This window comes from Chiroxiphia lanceolata, chromosome 3 (assembly GCF_009829145.1).
Source record: "Chiroxiphia lanceolata isolate bChiLan1 chromosome 3, bChiLan1.pri, whole genome shotgun sequence".
In the NCBI taxonomy this organism is placed as follows: domain Eukaryota; kingdom Metazoa; phylum Chordata; class Aves; order Passeriformes; family Pipridae; genus Chiroxiphia; species Chiroxiphia lanceolata.
The window spans coordinates 65,722,675-65,745,584 of record NC_045639.1 but is presented as its reverse complement, the minus strand read 5'-3'; the positions used below and the strand labels follow the sequence as shown (position 1 = coordinate 65,745,584).

General features: G+C 41.8%; 1 protein-coding gene across 1 annotated transcript in view; it reads right to left on the bottom strand.

The window, feature by feature from the left end:
* Positions 1–19,301, bottom strand: part of MAN1A1 (mannosidase alpha class 1A member 1) — a 145,613-nt gene extending 126,312 nt beyond the window's left edge. Inside the window, 3 exon segments of the mRNA XM_032682664.1 lie at positions 18,687–18,701; positions 18,703–19,094; positions 19,097–19,301. Of these exon segments, the coding sequence (XP_032538555.1) occupies positions 18,687–18,701; positions 18,703–19,094; positions 19,097–19,277 (588 nt within the window). The 5' untranslated portion in view covers positions 19,278–19,301.
* Positions 19,302–22,910: the final 3,609 nt, after the last annotated feature.

Sequence of the window (22,910 nt, the reverse complement as noted above, 5' to 3'; positions counted from 1 at the left end):
TATCATAGCAGTCAGTTTCTACGCCATGTTCATTAGCAGGAATTTTTGACTCATACTAATGTGCAGGTTATCTGCCTATGATCTCAATCTCCATACACTTACCGATTTCGGAATCCAATTACAGAAATTCAGAGCTTTTTTCAGGATTCAAATATAATATTTAGCATGTTAAACTAACATGCCTTAAAGATGACAGCGTAAGACAACAGAAGTTTCAGTCCTTCTAAGGATACTACGTTTCTGTAGAACTACACATTGTTGCCTTTTGAGCACAGAGTTGAGCACATAAGCTATTTATACAGCTTCTTACAGTCTTCTCTAAACTGCAATATATTTCATTCATAGAACTTATTCTTTCACAACATCTTTGGTCAAAAATGAAAGGGGAAGACACAGTCGTTAGTCTAATACTATATTTTCACCAAAATGTGAAATGATTTCTCTAACATCAAAGAATTTGAGAAAGACTTTTCATTTATTCCAAATGTTCTTGTGCTGCTGTGCTTGAGATTATCACAGTAAAACTACATTTGTTTTTCTTTCTTATGTTTCCATTCTGTAATGACCACTTGAGAAGAAAACTTACAAAAAACCCTTTCTGACACATCCCTAAGTCTGCCTTATCTGCTCAATTTCACAAAATGCTGAACCATATTTTCCATATGCACAGGAGGTGATTGACCACACAGAGAGAGCTCTTCTTGTGACTTGCATCTGTAATAGAAATCTTCTTAGTTTGTTTAAGTTTGTTTTAAAACCAGGACACATTAGAAGGTTCTATCATCGCTTGTTTACAGTAGAACACAATGTATCCTAGTTGTTTCCTGTTAATCATAACAAGCAAGCTCCATCATCCCTGTGATTTAGGTCTGCCAAACACATGGAATAGAAAACCTGTATTGGTGTCCCCATTTTGGGTGGGATGGAGTTAATTTTCTTCCCAGTAGCTGGCACAGTGCTGAGTGCCGAGTTTGGGATTCAGTATGAGAATAATGTTGATAACATACTGATGTTTTAGTCGTTGCTAAGTGGTGCTTATCCAAGTCAAGGACTTTTCAAGTGTTCCAAGCTCTGACAGCAGGCACACAAGAAGCCATGAGGGAGCATGACCAGGACAGCTGACTGAACTGGACAAAGGAATATTCCATATCATAGAATGTCATTCTCTGTATATAAACTGGAGCAGTCTGTTCCTGAAGGACTGCACCCTGTGGAAGAGACCCATGCTGAAGCAGTTTGTGAAGAACTGCAGTCCATGGGAAGAACTCATGTTGGAGAAGTTTGGGAAGGACTGTCTCTTGTTGGAGGGACCCCAAGCTGGAGCAGGGAAAGAGTCTGAGTAGCCCTCCCTCTGACGAGGAAGCAGCAGCAGTGATGACATGTGATGAACCAACCACAGCCCCCACTCACTGTCCCTCTGCATGGCTGTGGGAGTAGGAGGTAAAGAAAATTAGAAGGGAAGTCAATCTCAGGAAGAAAGGAAGGGTGGGGGAAAGGTGTTCCATGATTTGGTTTTATTTCTCATTACCCTACTCAGATTTGGTTTCCCCATGTTGAGTCTGTTTTGCCCATGATGGTAACTGGCAAGTGGTCTCTCCCTGGTCTTATCCCCACCCATAAGCCTTTCATTACATTCTCTCACCTGTTCAGCTGAGGAGGGGAAAGATTCAGCAGCTTTAGTGGGTATTTGACTTCCAGCCAGGTCAACTCAACACACTAAGTTAACCATATTCTAGCTGACATGGTCAGCTGAGAGTTAAAAATTTACCTGCATTAGCAAAGGAAGACAATGAAATGCTGATGTGTATGTTGAAGTGGAAATCTTATTGTCCCATCTGTCAATTGTAAAAACAAACAAGCCAACTCTATCACTGCCTTACCCTGCTGAACAGAAGAGACTCATTTCCTTCTATTCTACTTTTACCCATTAATAGACTATATTCTTTTAAGGCTGTCATTTCTTAAGGAAAAAAAAAACAGTTTTGAGCTTAGTCCTTTTACCCTAGCATAGCAGCTTCAACAAAAGCTACTAGGCAGTGTGTTCATCAGCTACTGACTCTGAAATAGGGCACTAATCATTGCTTCAGCTATATCAAAGCAGACCCCTTCAGAAGTGTCACACCAGTCAGGGCCCACAGCTGCAGTGCAGAAGCTTAGAGCTTTTCACATCCCATTCAAGAGCAGTGATAAGTGGCAAGAAAGCTTTTGGGCTGTACAACACAGGAGAGAAGGTTTTGCTCTGGTGCATGGTGCTACTGGAACTGGTCTCATATCAGGACCTCTGGCCAAAGACTAAAAGCCAGAGAGTTGGTCGCACAAATGCATCACTGGAATTAAAATATGCAGCAGCTCAGACTTTCAGTTTCTCTAGCTGTCTTCATGCCTGCCTTACATATGATGCTACTGCTACTTGCTAATAATAGGTAAAAACCAGATGCCAGAGCAAGAAACTATCAAGTTTAAATAGTGAGCAAGCATTTTACCTCTTTTGAGGAAGTTTTAAAGTCAGCATAAAAAGTCAACAATGCCTGCTGGTGCAAGCTAGTGCTGTAATCAAACTACAGACTAAACCCAAGGCAGTGTCAAGCAGAATGCAAAAAGAAGGGTCTACAAGAGAGGCAACACATCAGAAATATATCTGCATTTGAAGTCTCCTGATGGTATTAAGTAAACTCAAATTCAAAAATTACAGTCTTCCAAAACATGTGCCCTGAAAAACTTGTTTAATATTTGCAGTCTGGTGCTTTTTTCATTGATTTTAGGAGAAATTGCTTCCTGCTGTCTTTCTGAAGAACCACAGTCCATGTGGAGCAGCATTTGCTGTGTTTGAAACTGACAGATATGGCCACAAAGAGAGGAAACCCACTGCCCTGATTTTTCCTCTGTTTCCATTCTCAGTACTAATGAAAGGATACTAGAACGCTTTAAAAAGCATTGGGAAATGCCAGTCCATGCCATCATGTCAGAGTTACCTTAAAAGCTAGATAGTGGGACAGTTTAATCCCCCACCACAGCTGGAAGGATCTTTCGGTGATCCCATCTTTGTACACTAATATTCTTCTCCTGTAATCATTTGTTCATGCAAGGTATGTTTTTTACAGATCAAAGTGAACTATAGTTTTAGTTAGCTTGGCTTTCATCCACATTTCAAAGTAAATAAAGGAATATATGTTCAACATATGACCACAGCTTCAAGGAAAAGTACAAATATTCCACAATCCTCATTCACTTGCAGAAACATTTGCCTCCCAAGTCTAAAAGCCTTTGCACTAAGTACACATACATCTCTTCTATGAACAACATAAGCGCACACACATTCTGCCTTCAGGGAAAAAGATTTTTCAGTGGCAAGGTGTGTGCCAAAAAAGCAGTGGTTTTTTGGTAAATTTGCTTCCAGCTTGGATCTGGCAGAGCCATGGCTCGTTAGAATATCAAATGCACTGCCAAAGTCCAAGAGAGAATGAAAGGAACATGAGTTTATGCTGATTCACGGGAAGTAGTTGACTGTACAGATCTTAAAATGTTATGAAGATGAAAAATAATTTTTTTCCTCACAATATATATTTTCAATATTTTTTCTGTAGAAACAGAATCAAGTACGTTTAGAGACAAATGCTAAAAAAATTAAATTCTGTTAGAAAAAGAATCCAAATTATTTCTAAATTTGCCTGGAGGTATTACTGAGGTCATAACTACTTTAGCATCACCAACCATATCACCAAAGCTGGAGAGCATGAATGAAACTGAGTGTGTCCCAAAGCGAGAGAGTTTAACTATGTGGATTAACTGTACAAAGTAATTATTATCAAATTCCTTGTATAAAAAGTTGATTGTGAACTGCTGATAAGAATTTTCAGTACAACAATGAATAAAATTTATTTTTAAGTACATTGTGACTTGCAAGCAAATACTGTTCTCAACCAAAGAGGTCTACAGTTAGTAAGCAATAGCACTTCCAAAGATCAAAAATGTTCTTTATGCCCAGCAGTCCAAAGGGCAAAAGGCAAAATATATGAATAACATTTAATCAGAGTTCATACAATAATCAATAGTACACCTTTATATACAGCTAGAAGAACTACCTTTCACCATCTGAGCTGCCAAACAGTTTGTCCCTACTCACCAGCCAAAAAAGGGCCTTTCACAGGTTTCAGTCTCATATACAAGCAGGAAAGGCTGTCAAATATTCACGCTATAGAAAAGAATGCTCTGTAAAAAGTAAAGTTTGGTTTTACTTCTTTGGCAATAATTCCAAATACGAAGGAATAAGCATTTTCTTTAGAGTTTTTTCCTTAACACATATATACATATTCATATATCCATACATATACAAATCTTCCTCCACTTCACTCCAAACACTCTTTTATGTGCTAGTTTCTTTGGTAAAATGAGTCACATTCATGATGCTCCTAGTTATTCATTTTCAAACAAAAGAAGAGCAAGTTTTCCTTTTCCCATCTGAAAAACTTCTATCTTCCTTCTATATAACATCTTTGGGGAATTTAGACAAGTTCTTAACGGAAAAGATTGAAGTTGAAATTTGAGTAGGATTGGGGGGGAGGAGTGTGGTGGTGCTAGAAGATACAGCATGTAACATATTTTCTCATTTTGATTACAGCATGCACAATGCTGCATGGGATGCTTCCCACAAACAGCATATTTAAACCACATATTACAGCACAGCATAACATATCCAAGAGAAATTACGAATCAGTTATTTTCTTTCAGATAATAGCACATTCACAGCAATATGAAGTTACCAACATGAAGTTACCAAGCACAAGAGAATCATTATTGGTGATGCTGCAGTAAAATCAGCCCCAAAGTTCTTAGGGAAACGTTTTTCTATGTGGACGTATGGTAGGGCTGGTAAAAGAGACACTAAGTGTGTTTGATTGAGGTAGCTGATCACATCCCCATTTATGTACACTGCAGTGTTCACATAAACACAGAGGACTTTTAAAGCTGTTTTTGAGACTTGTCTTTGGTTTCAGCCGCTGGTCCTCTTCCTTCCACAGAAAATAAAGCATACACATTTTTCAAAGAGCGGTATGAATCTGAAGTGGGAAAGACTCCTCATGAAAAATAATGAATAAGACAGGCATCACAAAAATACTGCATTCAATCAAAAGGGAAGATAAAACTCCACAAAATCCCCCCCCCATCAGAGAACACAAGAAAGGGTAATTAGCACACCACAAAGCTACTGCAGAGGTACTCTGAAATGAACACATGTAATACCTTGCAGTGCACTATTCTGTGTTTGAAATAATTTCATTAATAGTTGTATTCTTCTAGGTTATTGTGATCCAGGCTACAGCTGACAAAAAAAGTGTTTTCTCAATGCATGACTGTTCATCTAAAAGTTTCTTTTCACATTCAAGAGACCTAAGTGGTGTGACTTCAATAGCTTAGACTACAGGATCAGCTTTACTTAGGAAAATGCTGAATTTTTACTTCAAGTCATTGATCAAAAACATAAGTGGAGGTGTACAGCCATTGGTCATCCTTTGGATTCCTGAACAGCATCCAAAATAACTTACTTTCTTGATGACATGAAACCTCCATACTTGGGCACAGTAGAAAATGTAAGGAAAAAAAAGTCTAATGAAAGTTAAAACAAGCTTAACTCCTTCACAAAACCTGGCTCCTTCCTCAGACTTACTCACATCAAAAGTACTCATGTAGGTTTTACAGCTAACTTTTCACACTTTAAGGACCAAATAAAAACTATAGGTGGTTACTGTTCCCACAACATAGGATCATAAAGTTGGGGCCAGACAACTTGTTGCCAACAAGGATCATAAAGTTAGGGCAAAAGGAAGGTTATATAGTCCCTGCTATAGATGGAAAGAGCTTTGCTTCTCACATCACTAATCAGAATAAGTATGTCAAATTGAAGGGATGCTTATGCACCTCTGTAATACTGGAAACCAACTCTTTTAGAAGTGAGTACAAGGCAGGGTAAAGAAAGACTTCATTTTCAAAACCAAGCTTCTGTAAAGCCAGGCCCCTTTGTGATGTCAAAAGTGACAGAAAATCAAATACTGAGGAACTGAACTCCTGAATTGGTGGTGCAGTTCAATAGTACAACCCTACTATAAGAATATTTACAGTTCCTGCTGTAAACTCCATAATAAGTCCTTAAAACACTTGGAAAGTTAATTAAAAAATACATATTTGTAAGCTTAGACCCCTAAGAAAGAAATCAGACAGAACTGTGCTTTAAATCTAATTTAATGTCATCCATTTCTGTTACAATACAAACTCCAAAACTACCAACTTTGAAATGACACCATGCTAGCTTTCATGTCCTTAGTTTCATACTTGCAATGTATAAACATCAGCTGACTGATACTTTGTTCAGAGGTATGTAGAGGAAAGACACTTCAAAATTCTGCAGCGATATCACCCAGATATGACATAGATGTCAGTATTCTAGTCATCCATTTACAGTCACAAAAGTGGCAAAGCTGAAACTAAGACTTTTATTTTCTATCAGTAGCTTGTATTTCAAAAATTCCGAGAGGAATTCCCTATATCAACCAAATTTCTTTGTCCAGTAAATCCTTCCTCATTTTTTAAATAAAAAAATACCTGTTGAGCTAACATACCTGCTGGACTTCCCTAAGAAAACTGAGGGAGGCAGCATACATGCAAAATAGCCAGGAAAGGCTGCATGCCATTGTAAGGCCTCTCTGCATCACCTTTGAAAGGCCACAGTAACCAAGGGAGGTCCCTGGTAAGTAAGGAAAAGAGTAAGAAGGAAGATCCAGGGAATTACAAGGTAGATAGGTTATTTCAAACCTTTGGAAGAAAATGGACCAAAACCTCTTTGACACGCTTTCCAGGAACATCAAGGACAGAAACAACTTTGCAAATGGCAAGTATAATTCCCCAAAGGCAAAACGTGCCCAAACAACCCAGTTACTTATTATGATGAAACCACTGGCCCTGTGGATGAGAACAGCGCAGCAGACACCATTTACCTGACTTTACCATGCTTTTTGACACATTCTGCCTCAGCACTATGGCAGTCAAAAAGGGATGGATGAGATGGCTGGTCAAGGTTGATGAAAAAAGTGGCTAATCAGACAATCTCACTCAAGACAACAGTAAACAGGTCAAAGTCTAACATTTAGCCGTGACGTTTCTCCGAACAACAGAGCAATCACACCCTTCCAACTATGTGTATAACTCCAAACTTCAGCAATCAAGAGGTTGGATTGTAGGGCTCCCACCTGAAGGGCCTCAACCAATAGGAGGACTGAGCTGACAAGCCTCTTGAAACCAAACAAAAGCAAATGCAAAAATCTTATACCTAAGTACACATCAGGAACTTACAGGCTAGAAAGCAGCTTAGGAACAAATATCCTGGGGGTCCTGGTGAATAACCCATTGAACACAAACAAACAAGGCATCCTTGCAATGATGAAAGCAATGGGCTGCATTAACAGCATTGCATGCTAGTGACGGGAGGCAATTAATTAACACCTATGTGACCTTCCTGATGCTTCAAATTGAACCTTGTTCTTGGTTTTCAGCTCCTTTGTACCAATTAGAAATTTTTTTAAAATAATGGAGAACACATGACCTATGAGAAGAGGTAGATGGAGCTGGCTTTGCTCAGACTAGAGGAAAGAGGTTTCTTAGTGATTTAGGGGGTACCCACAGAGAAAAGATAGCCACGATCATCTCAGTAGGGCACAATGAAAGGAGCAAAGGCAGTGTCATCAGTTGCAGCATGAGAAATTCTAACTAGACACAATAATAAGTCAGAAAATCTACATAATGGTCTTCAGACACTGGAATATGTTTGTTCAGAGGGGCTACAGAATTTCCCTCTGCATAGGTCTTCCACACTTTGGTGCACAAGACTGAGCAGCTCAATTTAATTTTGAAGTCAGCTCTATTCTAAGCAAGAGATCAGGCCTCCAGAGGTCCAGTGATAAGTCAAAATCTCTCTCCTTTTCAACAGCAAAATTCTGAGGTAAGCAGAAGGCTGGGAAAAAGAACAAATAGGACTATGGTGTGCATAAAATGTAGACCAACCAAGTCTCCATAATTCTTTCAGATGATAAGGTTGCATATGGAAACTGTTTTCAAGAAGTTTGAAAACTTTCTCTAAGAGCACCTACTTTCTGCAAGGTTTAGATTTATATAATAAAAAATAACTTGAGCAAAACTGATTATTGAAATACAAGGATTTCTTTGCTCCATCCTAATTTTGCTTGCAGCATATGTATAATTATTTTTTCAATTTAGATGATTATTTGTAAAACAAAACAAAACCTATGTCTTTTACTTTGTTCAAAGTGTTTATTCAGATCACAGCTTGCCCCCAACAAACTGCACCTTCAGTTACAGGCTATATACAACAGACTAATTGTACAACGTATTTGACTCTTACGTAAAACATACATATGGAGAGATACACAAATACATCTGTCAATATATGAGTACAACTTTTTTTTTTAAGAAATTGCATAAAGAGACTTTTCTTCAGAAAGGTCATTTCTTTGAAGTGCCCTTCTTGATGTGTGATGTCACATCAGCCCCTGACAAGATCACACACATTTCTATGAACAGTCAGTTCAGGTTCAGTGCCATGTTTACTCTAGAGCTTTACAGAATAAGGCATAAAAATATCAGTCAATTGCAGTTTGTCTTTACACGGCACAGTTTTTCCCGTGGTGATTCTTCAAATGATCTCACCAGAACAAAGAAAGCAGCATGCAGTTTTGAAGTATTGTGACTTTTTAAAGATGTAATATGTATAACTCTTCTACTCTCTAAATTGTAATTAGTTTTTCTGTTGCATGATGGGAAGGGGGGACAGAATCCATCACTGCAAATGATTAACATCTATTTCTCTTCTTTAAGGTTTCAAGAATCTAGTATTACTACCTAGGTCCAACACAGAATTAAAAGTGCAATTCTCAAAATCACAGATGGGTGGAGAACTGCAACCACAGTAGCAAGCAACAGATTTCTCTTCAGAGAGTAGTATGGGCAAAGATTTATCATCAATACCACTGTTCAGTGCATCAACAGATGTCAGTGCTCAAAGGCAGTGAGAAAACTGACAGTGGCGTTAAAGACTGGGTCTGCATCTGCACGTGTCTATCAGTGAATAGTAAAACTATTATCTCCTGAAGTAGCGTGCTTCGAAAGCAACATTTATTTTTTTTAGCTTGGTATTCTTTTCCACAATCTACTTCCTTTTTCCTTGGACAAAAGCAGTCCCTGAACAAAAGAAATTTCAAAAGGCACAGAGATTTATATTAAGCAGTGAACTAAGAGAAAGAAAAATATGCAGATACTTTTAAAAAAATAGCCTCACAGTGGTCTGAACACAAATTAAAGAAGCAAGTCACATTCATCTAAATGCAATTTTATTGCAAAGTTTTAAGAGCAGATACTGGTTTTTAATAAATAATTGAAAAAGAGGGTTTATGTTGCCAAGCAATAAGATCACCCCTACAGAAGTGAGATGATGTAAAATTCTGGGAAGAAATTATCAGACATTCTTTCCTTTCTACTTTATTCATATAAAAAATACACAATACTGCCTCTATGCTAAATGCCAGCAATATGTATCTTCACATGGGAAGTGCAAAGCTGCATCCTTTTACATTAACACTTCAACTACTGTTTTTTGAGATGCACACCAAGTCTTGTAACAGCCAGATATTTCACAGTCATCAGCTCATTCACTGTACAGAATCATTTTAGTCCTTTGCTCAGTATTGCCTTCTTTTAAGAGAAAGGGCACATCTTTCATAGAAGTCAGACTTCCATTCACTTGCCGTATTCCTAAAACAATTTAAAAGCCAAGGTACATATAGCTTCCAAGAAAGAGTGGGAGGACAAATGAAAATAGATTTTACACTTGTAGTTACCTTTGCATAAGTGACTTCATATCTCAGTGTTCCCACAAGGGCTGTGAATGTTTAACAGTTATAAGAATGTAACAGCAGGTTATGTGCTCATCCAATCTGTTTAAAAAGCTTTGAAAATCAGAAGCATCAGAATGAGCAATACCTATGTCTTCATAAACACCAGCTATAAAATCCAATCAGCTTACTGCAAAGAGTTTTAGCAAGTTGTCATATTATTTCATACAAGCCTTTCTTGGTTACAACAGAGTTCAAACTGAAGACTTCAAGGAGTAAGAAAGGCAATTGAATTTTACTACTCTATGAGCCTTCCTTCAAAACAGCACCGGAGCACAGCACTTAAGTATTGTTTAAAAAGCTCACCAGATAGTGACCTAGACATTGCAAGAGGGAATCTCAGGTTTAGCCTTCCCCTGAAACAAACAATGCATTTAGCAGCAGTTTAGTGGTAAACCACAGCTGCTCATGTGCAGCCATAAATCAGACTCCGGAATCCAGGTTTAAACTGACCCTATTGAGCTGACACGCCCAGGCTAGAGACCTGCAGCATGGCTAGGAGAGAAGACAGCCTCCACCCAGGATACAGCAACAGTCCCTGGTTTAGTGAGGCACAACCAAACAGGGTCCAGGTATTCAAGTTCTGCTCTGAAATCTGTCACACTGTGCAATCCTGTGCAAGTCAATGGACTGCTCTTACCCCTGAAAAACAAAACTGCTTCGTCTCAATAGTGAAGTCTTCCGGACTCTGCAGGCAAGGCTGCCAAGCACTGTGATAAAACAGCGGCTTAACCACAATTCTGTAAAAGGTTTCATTTAATATGGTTCAGGTAAGCACACACTTCATTACTCACCAATTATGTTTTCATGACAGACTTGCAAACACGATTAGAAAGACTCAAGGAAAACAGAAAATCAGAGATGCTTCTCAGAAGCGTGCACATACTCTTTATATGACATGCTTAAACCCAAACAACCAAGTGGGAAAAAAACCCAAAACAGAACACCAAAAAAAAAAAATCCTAAAAATTTTGTGGATAAAGAAGATTTTTACACAAAAGGAATCGGTCTATGAGTATCTGGTACATTGCCCATATTGCTTAATTCATAGCCCCCCGCTTCTAACCAATTATTTTCTTCATTTGTAAAATAACAGTTCTTTAAATAACTTAAAAGTAGACCACAAAATCCTTCAAAATTGAATGTCTAAAACATGCTTTATACAGAGACACATTTAAATAGTTGAGTTTGTTACCAAAAAGGCACACAACCAGAGTGGTTTCATTATCTCTGTACCACCTTAGATGAGAGTTTATTGCCAGAGTAAGTGCTGCACTGTTAAGACAGTGCAAACACTGAATCAAAGCCACTTTCCTGATGTAATACTCTTACTCTGTCAAGTAAGATATGAAGAAAAATTTATTATTTGTAAATAAAGGAAGTACTTATTAAGATATTATCTTCAAGATGAAAATTGCAGACATTTACACCTATGCTGGGTCCCCAAGCTAGAAAAAACCACCCCAACACAATTGAAGGGAAAGTTAACACACTCAACAATCCTTACAGCAGTATGTTTTAGACAGCTTTAAGAAAACGTCTGTCCATCCAACAGTCATACAGATCCTTCTGTAAGGATGTGAATTACCTTCCACAAGAAGAGATGTCTCCTGTCTCTCTGTCATTTCCTTTTCATAAGTCCTGTGCTTTCATTAACATTCAAAGAAAGTATCAAAGCCTGTCTGTCTACCACTTTTATTTTCTCTCTGAATGAGATAAGACCTTTTGTGGTCTTAATGGTAGATTTTAATAAACAGGTGGAATTTTTCTGCTTCAGTTTGCCCACAGCACAGAACTACAGCCTTAAGCAACTGTACTCACCAACATTATGATTTATTCTATTTCTTTATATTAAATGGCTGCCACAGGCTGCTATACTAGCATTAAACCCAAAATCATTACCATGAGAATATAACTTTTGCCAAAGCACAGGAAACATTCTATTTTAAGCTTTACCTCGCGTCTTTACATCACCTTACTTAGTTCTCAAGAAAAGAGTCCTGTGTGTCTGGAATTTACATTTGCCTTTACATAAAGTTAAGAGTTAATCATGTTCTTGATTTCTGTGAAAGCCACATGTTTTCCACTGAATATTTAAAGCCTTTTCATTTTCCCAAAATTCAAGGATCCAGTTATATAAGACATTCAGTTAGTTTCCATAAATTTAACCTGTTGAGAATGCAGACCAAGTCAGAATGTAGGAAAATTAAATATCTTCTTAGCTCACAGAAAACAGGTGTAAGGCTGTAAAAAAATGAACTAGAAATTGGGAACACACCTATTCCAGTCAGATATGCACCAGTCACCCATAGACATCCCTCCATCTCACAAGGGATGTTCAATCAGACAAGTATTTGCCTGCAAGTCATTTGACTCAGAAGAAGCTGTGAGGTTCTCAACTGAAAAAAAAAAAAAAGGTAGCTGAAGCAAATCAGAACCTGAAACCGTGTCCTTCCACAAAATGACCCTTAGGGCTCCCTTAAGAGAACATTAATTTGGCAAAGGTATACTCTATTTCATGTCTCATGGGCATAAAGACGCCTCAGTCCATTCTCCTCCACTTTCCTCTTCTTTCAAAAGCATTGGCTTAGTGGGGGTCCATTGCTTCCACTATGCTCAGGTCTCCACTAAGCCATTTTGGCTCTGTACCTCGCCAGGCCACAAACCCAACAGAAGTGGCTGGATCTCCATAGGTTCTGCCAAGTTACAGATACAAGAGGATGCTTAATAGAGTCACTGAATCATACTCTTAGCAACTCAGCTGAAGCTTGTAGTGCCATTAAACCTAAGCAAGGCAATTTTAACTTACTGTTTTGTGAGATTTTTGGATACCATAAGACAATCCCGACTACCTCCAGCTTGCCACTACACAAAAGCACAAATCTCACAACAAATCCAGGGAAAATGTCTAGAAGCCAAGTGAGGATACCTCAATTTAGGGGTATAAGGTACCTACTGAGTGTCATCATATTGATTCCTTGTCTTTAAGCACTTAATTCACTTCCTCAATGTCTTTTATAAAAACATAAAAAAAAAAGAACTACAATAAACAGTATTTATAGTATTTATCAGCAAGGAAAGCACTGCCAAACATTCAAAAAGAACTTGCAGATACAAAAATATTGAAGATTACAGGTAGGTAATTAAAGCTTTGGGTAAAGAAAGCCAAGATTAATTTAAACTTCAACAAGCTGAATGACAGCTATAAGAGCTATAAGTCAGCATTAAGGTCACAGAATACTTTAAGAAAATTTCTTTCAAAATATATTGCATCATCAGCATGTTGGCAGCAATCACCGCATGCTTACTCATTACATGTCAACTCCTTTCCTTTCACTGTATCTTGTTCTTAACAAATGTACCATTAGGGAACATAGTTTTTCCTGTCTGAAAACCAAACCACTTCATACTTAAACTGCTTGCATTTTAGCTCTTCCCTCTCCTATAAAGGCCCTCCACACCTTCCTCCCAGTAAAAGCACTCCGAATTTCTGTCTACAGCAGCTGAGGCTTCAGTAATTTCTGCCTCTGCGTTTCTTCTTATGAGAAAAGGGATTGGGAGATAACAAGCTCCTGAAGGGAAGCACTTCATTCTGCTAGAGAAGGTTATTACAGTATATAGAAACCTTTGGTCCGCAAAAGTCTCATTGCAGAGATTCAGTTTTAATGGAGAAGCTAGGCAAGAAGATCAGATACCAAGCTCCTAGACAAGGCTACTAAAAGAGGTTCATACCTTTCATCCACCTGTTCTCTCACAACAGCCAAAAACCAGCACCAAGTCAACCCTTTCATTAAGGCCTTTAACTCAGCAACTTGACAGAAAGTTTAGCAGAAATTCATCCAGGTTTTTTGCTCTGGTAGTTTTCTGCTGGTTTACTGAGCAGCTTACTTCAGCAGCTTATGGAGGGACACAGTGGAATTCACACAAGGTAGATAGTGGGAAGAAGGCAGTCAAAAGTGGTAGGAGGGACTTCTTTCAACAGCAAGAAGCTCACTTTGTCATGTAACATCACTAAAGGAAATAAAACTCCCCACAGCCAGGCACTGGACCCTCCTGAGCATCAGCATCAGGATACCAGGCAGTAGGAAAGCAAGTGGTGGAAGCACGCAGGAAAACGTAAGGGGCTAACTGCCTTTCTTCAGCAGTGAGTGACCTCTCATTAATTTCCCATCACTCCTCCTTGTTAATGAAGAGTTCCACTTATGTCCAAGTGCTCTATGTCAAGTGCATATTAGATCTCTGAATAGTGCTTTATTTCCATGTTCTCAAGCTTATTTTCCTCAAGATACTGCTGAACTTCCTTGTAATATTATTGAGATTTCCAACTCAACTGCAGAAAGGTCACCACAGAAAACCGTTAAACAAACAAAATGAATGCTGAGGACTCAGGAAGCTTCAGAATTCACACTGCCAATGCAACCTCAATTCTTTATAAAAAGACAGGGGAGTCTGCGGAGTCTGTTCTACTGACTTGTGACCATTGCCTTGTTGAGCTCAAAGGACTGGTGCTCAAATTCTCCCCTCCAGGACTTGTACTACATGACTGCAGCAGCTGAGAGCTATGCAAGTACTTCCAGCACTGCATGATCATGCTCTTGCGACACTGATTCCAGTTTACCAAGGAGGCTTTTATCCTGAAAACATGTCCAAACAGCTCTGATCAATAATGTGTACAGTTTCCAAGCTAGTTACTTTTTACAAGAACATCTCAGCTGCATTAGTATGGTGCTCCACCACAGCAATAGCTTGCTGTTCAGCAGGATTAATTAGTCTGGCAGAGCATAGCACTAATGTGATTATGTAGCTTCTAGTACCTGAGCTAGCTTATTCATTGTTTCTATTCCTTTGCTCTGAAATAAAGAGTTTAGATTTTGCTATTTCCTTAACATCTAAATAATTCAAGTACCTTTTTTTTTTTTTTGGAAGAGAGAGGAAACAAGACAGAGAAGACTCCAAGCCAGATTTCCCTGTTTGAAAGAATGCATCTCCTGCCTCCATTGCCTCTGTCCACTATTACCATCCTCTTCTAATCACTTCCTTTGTCGTATCAGCTGCCTGTGAACCTGCAAGTCCTCCCTTTATATCAGAAATAACGATTTCCAGCCACAGTGAACAGTGACAAGAGCAGAGACTAGGAGATGTTAAGCTTGAGTGTAAGAGTCACCATTGCTTTCCACTCCTTTTTTACAAATAGGAAACAGGTATCACAGGAGTACTTGCTCAAAAGAGGAGTCACCTCTCAAATTAATGAGTGGAAGAGCAAGAACACAAACCACAGTCACCTTATTCATAGTCTGGGGTTCCTATCAGGACATGGAAACAGAGACCAGCGTGAGGTATACCAGGCACCCAGACCTTGCCTCAAGTCATGAGTCACCAGAGCATTAGTGGAACTGCCCCAAGAACTCAAGTTATGACAAAACACAAGGTGTGCTGTATGCTCAAAATCAACTGTTCCTCTTTGCTGAAGTCTCCTTGAAGCATCTGGCATGAGGAAGACACTCAGGGCAGGCAACATTAGGTCACCCAGTAAAAAAATCAGCAGCCAAAAGGAACTGACAGCAGTTGCACAACGGGAAGTACTAGGGAAACCCCACTGCTGGCAGTACTGCTCTTTCTTTCAAATTTGCCTGTAGCCCATCATCAGAAGAGAAACAGAGGAATATCACAGCACCCATTAGTATCTCTGGTCTTTGGCCCACATCCCTTACACCTGTATGGGCACACTTGCACACTGACAGGCCTCGCAGGTGTAACACAGTGGGGCAGGTCCCACACACAGACTTTAAGAGCAACCATACTGTTCTGACAGAGTGAAAAGCAGTGACAGCATCAAGATCTGCACTTCTTCATGTTTCCACAAGTCTTTTACTTGCTATATAAGCATCTAGCATTATTTTTCTACTTTTTGTCTTATTATGTTGGTTTAAAAATTCAAAAGGTTCAAGAATCTTATATTTCCATCTTTTGAAGTTTGCCCTGTTTCTGGTTTATGCTTTTGGTTTGTTTGTTTGTTTGTTTTTAATACAAAAGAGTGTGCCATAGAAAAAATGGTTGAAATTTCTACAACAAAATGTGGTTAAGAAATGCTATAAAGTCAAGGTATTTTATTGTTTTGTGACTGCAAACGATATTGTACTGACTGGACTTCCGAATACTTATGTCAACTTAAAATTTGAAACAATAAATAGACAAAACATGTGTAAGCTCTCTCCCCTCTCGGCTTTACGTCAGCATGTTGAACACACAGAGCTCTTCCAGAACAGAAATGTGGAAAAAAAACACATTATTTTTTGACATTCTTTTCCTTTAAAGTAACTTGCTTCCTTCTGCCAAAAATATCCACAGGAACAGTTTCAAGTTTTGAGTTCTAGGTATATGACACAGATCATACAACGCAGATGCAAGTTCCAGGCTCAAAAGAGTATGAAAGGAGGAAGATTCTTTACTTTTGCATCTCCAGCATGCAACCACCAGGCACGAAGAAAGGAGCTTTAAAAGGAATTCTGTTTTCTGTGCATGCACAGTAAAGTACAAAAGTTCACAGTTAAAAACGTTACAGTTTAAAACTTTTTCTAAAAAGACCACAGATTATAAATCCATCTTGACAGTAAAGTAACAATATAAAAAAGTACATTAAAGCTTGCAAAGACAGAGAGAAAATCAACAAAAAGGCCAACACATGAATCAGTGTGAGGAAAGTTAACACAGAATAAGAAACACTGTTTAACTGTAAATGGCAAAAAAAAAAAAAGGTATTTTTTAAAAAAAAACAGAAAAAATGAATCAGGCAAAGTCTGCAAAAATGCAAGAGCAATTAAGTAAACAACATGTTAAGGTCACATACTGAATTAGGAGGAAAAGAAACTCCCAGAAAACAACATGTAGTATTAAGGAAAAATAAAGATCTGGAAACTAAGTGCAGTCCTTCTGTCATCTCCTATGCTTAAATAGCCAAAGGTCTCATTTAGGGAGGCTACTGTGTTGTTGGTGGCTACTCTGTACAACTGGAGGAGAAAGAAGAGTGATAGAAAGGAAAGGGAGGAAGAAATTGAAGAAATATTGGGTTATGTACGTATGTACTTACACATACATAAGCACACAAACTATATGCACACAGACACACGTGTATCTATATATAATAAAAAATAACTTGAACTAGTTGACACAGAGTGGGACCAGCAAGAGCAGCAGTATACTTAAGTGTTATCTTCTTCCTCCTGTTTATTTACTTGTTGCAGTTTCTATACCACAGAATCAGATCAATCAGATCGGGAGCCTCCTTACTTCTAAATACTTCTACTTATCAATTCCAGATAACTGGAAAAAGAGTTTTCTGGTATTTCTAACTGTTCCATATGCCTCAGGGAGGCTGTGTGACTAAAACAGAAGACAACATAGTCTCTGCATACTCCAAGAGGTGGTCTGTACCATGCACTCCTATGAGTTTCTCTCTTCAAAACATCTCTGCATCAGTCTGTACTACTTATGTAGTTGGCTGCACAATTTGCTAACTGATGCAAGGACTCCAGATCACAGAACACAACTTGAGATTTGTGATAGCTTATTATCTGATTCTCTGTGTGATGTTACAGGTCACTTTTTGGACCACTCTGTACAAACACACAAAAAAATTAATTATTTCAAATAAGGCTAACCATGTTTCACAAACACTGAAATACTTGTAGTAACAGTCTCATTCCTATCTCATTTCCATCACCACAGAACAGGAAACACATACTACTAATTAATTCATAACCCTAATCTCTGCAGGCAGCTGAAATTGTCAGTTCAATAAATAAACCAGCCGGTACTGACGGGAAGTTGAACTGTATTATCAGGGAAATTTTTCTTTTCAGAGGCGACCCTGTCAAGCTCTGCTCATGACAGCGTACCTAGACACAGTTTGGGGAATTTCTGTAAGGAAGGACTTAAACCGGTATCTGAACCAAACGAGCAGCACAACCGGAAAAAGGACGGTGAATTTGTCAAAACACTACAGTGTGACGCTTTACTGCTTTAACCTAAGTTGACTGTATTTTGCCAAACGCCCTTAACTCTTAGATGGCCTGTATCGCTGAAACAGTGAATCGCACGAACCCGAGACAGACCGCGACATCTCCGGAAGCGCTGGACCGCACCTCCATCCTGCACTCGCCCGGCGCCGGACAGCCCGGGGCGGCTCCTCCTCTGCCAACAGTGGCGGCATGGGCAGGGCGCCGGCCCCCCTGCACCCTGCGGAGACACTCGGAGCTCAACCGGCCGGCAGCCCGAGACCGGGATGCCCCACCGGGCGCGCAGGCGGACCCGCGCCGCTCCTCTTCCCGGGCGCCGCTGTCCCCAGCCCTCGTCCGGCCCTCAGCTCCCCTCGGGGTGCTTTGCAGCCTGCCGGCCCTCGCTGGGCTTTGCTTCCTTCCCTGATTTCTCTGCAACAGCTGGAGGAACCCGGTAACGCCGGGAGGTTGGGAGGCGCGGCCAGCGCGGAGCCGGTAGCGGAACGCACCGCAGACCGAGAGGATGCAACCGCGGGCCACGACGCCGATCTGCGCGGCGGCTGCCGAGCGAGGGCCGGCAGAAAGACCCCGTTCCTGCAGGGAGGAGGAGGAGGGTGGAGGCAGGAAGGGTCAGGGCTCCCCCAACACGGCCGCCAGCCCTGGCAGCGACCTGTTGCCCCGCACGGGGATGCGAGGCGCGTCCCCATGAGAGGGACCGCCAGCAGCCGCCACCCACCTCTTTGATTTTCTCCCCTCCTCTGCCGGACGTCGGGGTCGGCGGGCTCCTGCCCCACGGCGCCTACGGGCTGGCGGAAGAGGCGCTGGGGCAGCCCAGGGGCCCCAGCTTCTTTCCTGTCGCGGGCGTCCTGTAGAAGTTTCTCCTTGTCCTGGCGGATGTCCCTGCGGATCTCCTCGGGCAGCTTCTGCAGCGTCTCCTTGGCCTCCCGCAGAGCCCGCTCGTGGTCCGCACGGATCCGCTCCAGGCTGCCCGCGCCGCCCGCGGCCGCCGCCGCCGCCGGGCCGCCTCCGGGCTGCGGAGGGGCTCGGGGCTGTCCGCCGGGCGGCGGCGGCGGCGGCTGCAGGGCGGCCGAGTGGAAAAAGACACCGCTGAGGAGCTTGGAGGAGTCGGGCAGGAAGAAGATGGCCCGAAGCAGAGAGTGATGAAGGCGCTGAACACCAGCAGCAGCACGAACTTCTCCGTCAGCCGGAACGCGCCGGGGCTCGCCGCTTTCCTGCCCCCGCCGCCCGCGCCGCTGCCCGCGGGGCCGCCCAGCGTCCCCGGCCCCGGCGCGCTACCGAAGAGCGGCAGCAGGCTGGCGGCGGGCATGACCCCCGCGCCGCCTCAGCGCCGCGCAGCGCGCCCCGCCGCCTCAGCGCCGCGCAGGGACCGCACCGCACCGGACGGCTCGGCTCCGCCGCCGCCCCCTGCCCGCCTGTGCGACACAAAGTTTCCTCGGGCGGGCGCGGCAACTTTTTCCTTCCCCGCAGGCAGCGCTCGGCAGCGTTTGCGGGGCGGGCGCTGTCAGCTCCAAACCATGCTGCTGCTGCTGCTGCTGCTGCTGCTGCTGCTGCTGCTGCTGCTGCTGCTGCTGCTGCTGCTGCTGCTGCTGCTGCCGCTGCCGCCGCCGCTGCCGGGCCGCCGCCGCGGGTGCCGCTCCCCGCTCCGCCCGCGCGGAACTGCCGGGCGGCCGGGGGCGGGGCGGGGCGGGGCGGCCGCCGGCCCAATGGCGGGGGAGGCGGGGCTGCCGGACCCGCGGGTCCCGGGGCTCACCCGCGGGATGCGCTACCCGGGCGCTGCCGGACCCCTGCGGGCGGGCGGGCGGGCGGGACGGGCGCGGCGCCGGGGCCCGCCCGCTTCGTGCCCGTGGCTGGCGGCAGCGGCGGCCCGGGGCGGGTGCGCGGCACCTGCACATGCCGGCAGCGCTCACACGCGCACCCACGCGCACAGTTGTGCGCGCACACACACGCGCGGCGCGAGAGGAGGCGGCTCCGGCATCCCTGTCCGCCGTCCGGTTGGGGGGACGGAGCGGGGCCGGCAATAACTCCCGATCCACCGGTCAGGAGGAGCTCTAGTCTGTTCTTTGTAAGAAAAGCAGGGGTTAATTCTATTTATTTGTTTACTTACTTACTTATTTATTTTCTGGAGGCAGAAGATGCATCTTTTTCAAGGAAATAGGGAAATGTATCTCTGCATGGAATATGAAAATTCGAGTTTTCATCTATGCTAGTGCAAAATTAAAAAACTGTCGTCTGTTGGCACAAGGATATGTGTTTGATAGCAGATCAAATTGCTGCATCAAGCTCCCCGAACATATGGTGATGGGAAAAGTTTCCAAAAAAAATAAGATGCGGATTTATTATTTTTGCTCGTGTTACGGAGCAATGCAATAAACTGTGGAGATGTGAGAATCGAGGAAACACAATAGAATACTGGGTCACTTTTACAGGAAAAGGTAATCCAGCCAACACCCAGGAGTTTATCTCCAACTCTTTGGGAACGTACTCAGAGTCTAGCTTGACTTTCACAGCAGTTCAGGGCCATAAACTTAAACGTTTCCTCCAAAATGTTTCTGACTCCTAACCACAGAGTCAGAAAGAAAACAGTGAGATAGGTTGTTCCCAGAAGTTAGGATGCAGAGGTTTGTTTGCGTATTTGCATGGCTTTATTTTGCAAGAGAAAACAAAAAACAACAGTAGAGGGAAGTCTGTGCTTTAACCAAGGGCAGGGAAAAGGCATTGTGTAAGCCTTAAAGACGTGATTTTGAAAATGGGCTTGGCATGGCTCTACTTTTGCTCCCAGTGGAATTAAGGGGAGTTTTACCACTGACTTAATAGGAATAAAGTAAAGCTGCTGCCCGATGCTTTTCTAAATCCCATTCTTTAGAAGTTAGAATATGTAATAGGTTAATTAAAAACAGGTTTAGAGAAGACAGTTACATAGAAATGTTGGACTGAGTCCTGCAAAACTCCCTTAAGTATACAAGCAAATGCTTCTGTAAAATTTCAAGATTATATATGAAACTGAAGAATCAGGGGCCCAACTTTGTATCCAGTGAGATCACTAATTTCATTTAGTTTTTATCGTGGTTTTCTTTTCAATCATATTTTTTTCCTGAGTTGCATTTCCCCACATTTAGATGTAGAACTACTGCTTAAACTAAACAATAAGCAGTCTGATTTTGAAACATATTTCCCAGAAGCTTGTAACATAGTCTAATAGCTATGCCAAGACAAAATTGTTTAGGATTGAAGAGTTCAGACTGCTTGGAAAAGGCGAAAAGAATCTCTGGTGCCTTTTTTTTTTTTTTTTTAAAGCAACATCTAAGGTAGCAAATATGGGGTTAGCTGTTGAAAGACAGCTGACTAATGAAAAAGCTTCCTAAATGCTGAAATACCACTCTCAGCTTCAGTGAGCATATTCTGCTTCAATCACTGTGTGTGGGGGCGTACAATATTTTTCACAGATTGTCCTCAAAACTCATCACTACTTATGTGATAATATTTGGAGGCAGAAGTTACTGCTGGAAGAAGTGCCTTTCTTCAGTATTCTGAAGTCATTCCTTACGTTGCCATATATCTATAGCACTTCATGAATGGATGCAGGAGTTGAAAATACCATCACGTGGAGTTCTGCTCTTGTGCTTCCTAAACTGAAGCTCTCTGAACTCATCAGCCTCTTGCCTTCGTTTGCTGTCCACCATAAGTGCTACGGCTTAAATGTAGACCTGTGCCAGGGGCTTCACTGCTACACTCATCACTATCTTTGGGACATCCCGAGCGTGAGGAAAGCAACAACGAGGATTTTCTATACAAAGACAGAAATTGTTAAATTCTCAAGCCTTTGTGATATGATGACCGTTCCAAGGACAATGATCACCTAGGTTTATGACTCCTCCTCTGAACAGGATGTGAAATTTTGTATTCAGAGCATTCCTGTTGTTAGCACCTAATGTTACTGTTACCAGTAAAGTCAGGTGGGAACTATTCAGTGGGACTACTGACGCATGTAAAGTTACTGGCACACAGAGCTGTTCACTACGTGAGAGCAACGGAGACTGAAATAAAAAGAAACCTACTTCAATCCAACAGTGATGTACAAGTTCTTTGTATTTTTTGGTCAATAATTTACTTTAGACTCAAGGCGTTTCAAAGAATGTGGAAATACAAGGAGTATCTCAGAAAAAAACACCTTGATTGCAAGTAGTAAAATGAAGGGCTGTACATGCTCAGTTTCGACTGACTGTGTCCAACAGGCAACTCAGCTATAAATTTAAACCATGTTGATAGGTGCTTAAATAGTGTCAAAAAGTTCAACAAATCATGAACAAATGAAGCCTGGTGTTTGCATTAATCTAGTGACAGAAGTGGAAAGCCCACCTGCCTGCACCAGGACTTGCACTGGAAGAGCTTCTCTGATAACAACTCCGTCAACATATCCACCTAGTGAAAACATTGACCTGGCTGACAGTTTGGGTTGGTTTCTTTTTTTTTTTGCTAATTGAACTGCATTACTTCCTGGATGACATCAGCTAAAACGAGGGAAAAAACCCAAGTCTTAGGGCAGTTGTTTTTCTATGCTGGGTGAGGCTGGGTCTTGTCCAGTCTGCCAACAAAACACCGAACTGTATCCCTCCATGGAGGGAAATACTGCTTCTGTGGATTCAGTGGCAGGATCACGAGTAATTTTCCAGCAATCATGCACAGGTCAGGCATTTATAGAAAGGTAGAACTGATACATCAGAGGTGGTGAGAGGGAGATTTGCATAATAAGGAATAAGGCTCTTTTCTGTAATAAATGTTCTGAATGGGGAAATTTGTTGCCTAAAAAAACCCCCTCTTCTTACTATCTTTTTTTTAACAGCTTACACCTAATTTGTCAGAGTTCTAGCCTTAGATCTTTTCTAGTGATAAGGAATTAGCCCATATGCTCTAAAAGACACATGCAACAGATAAGGAGAGC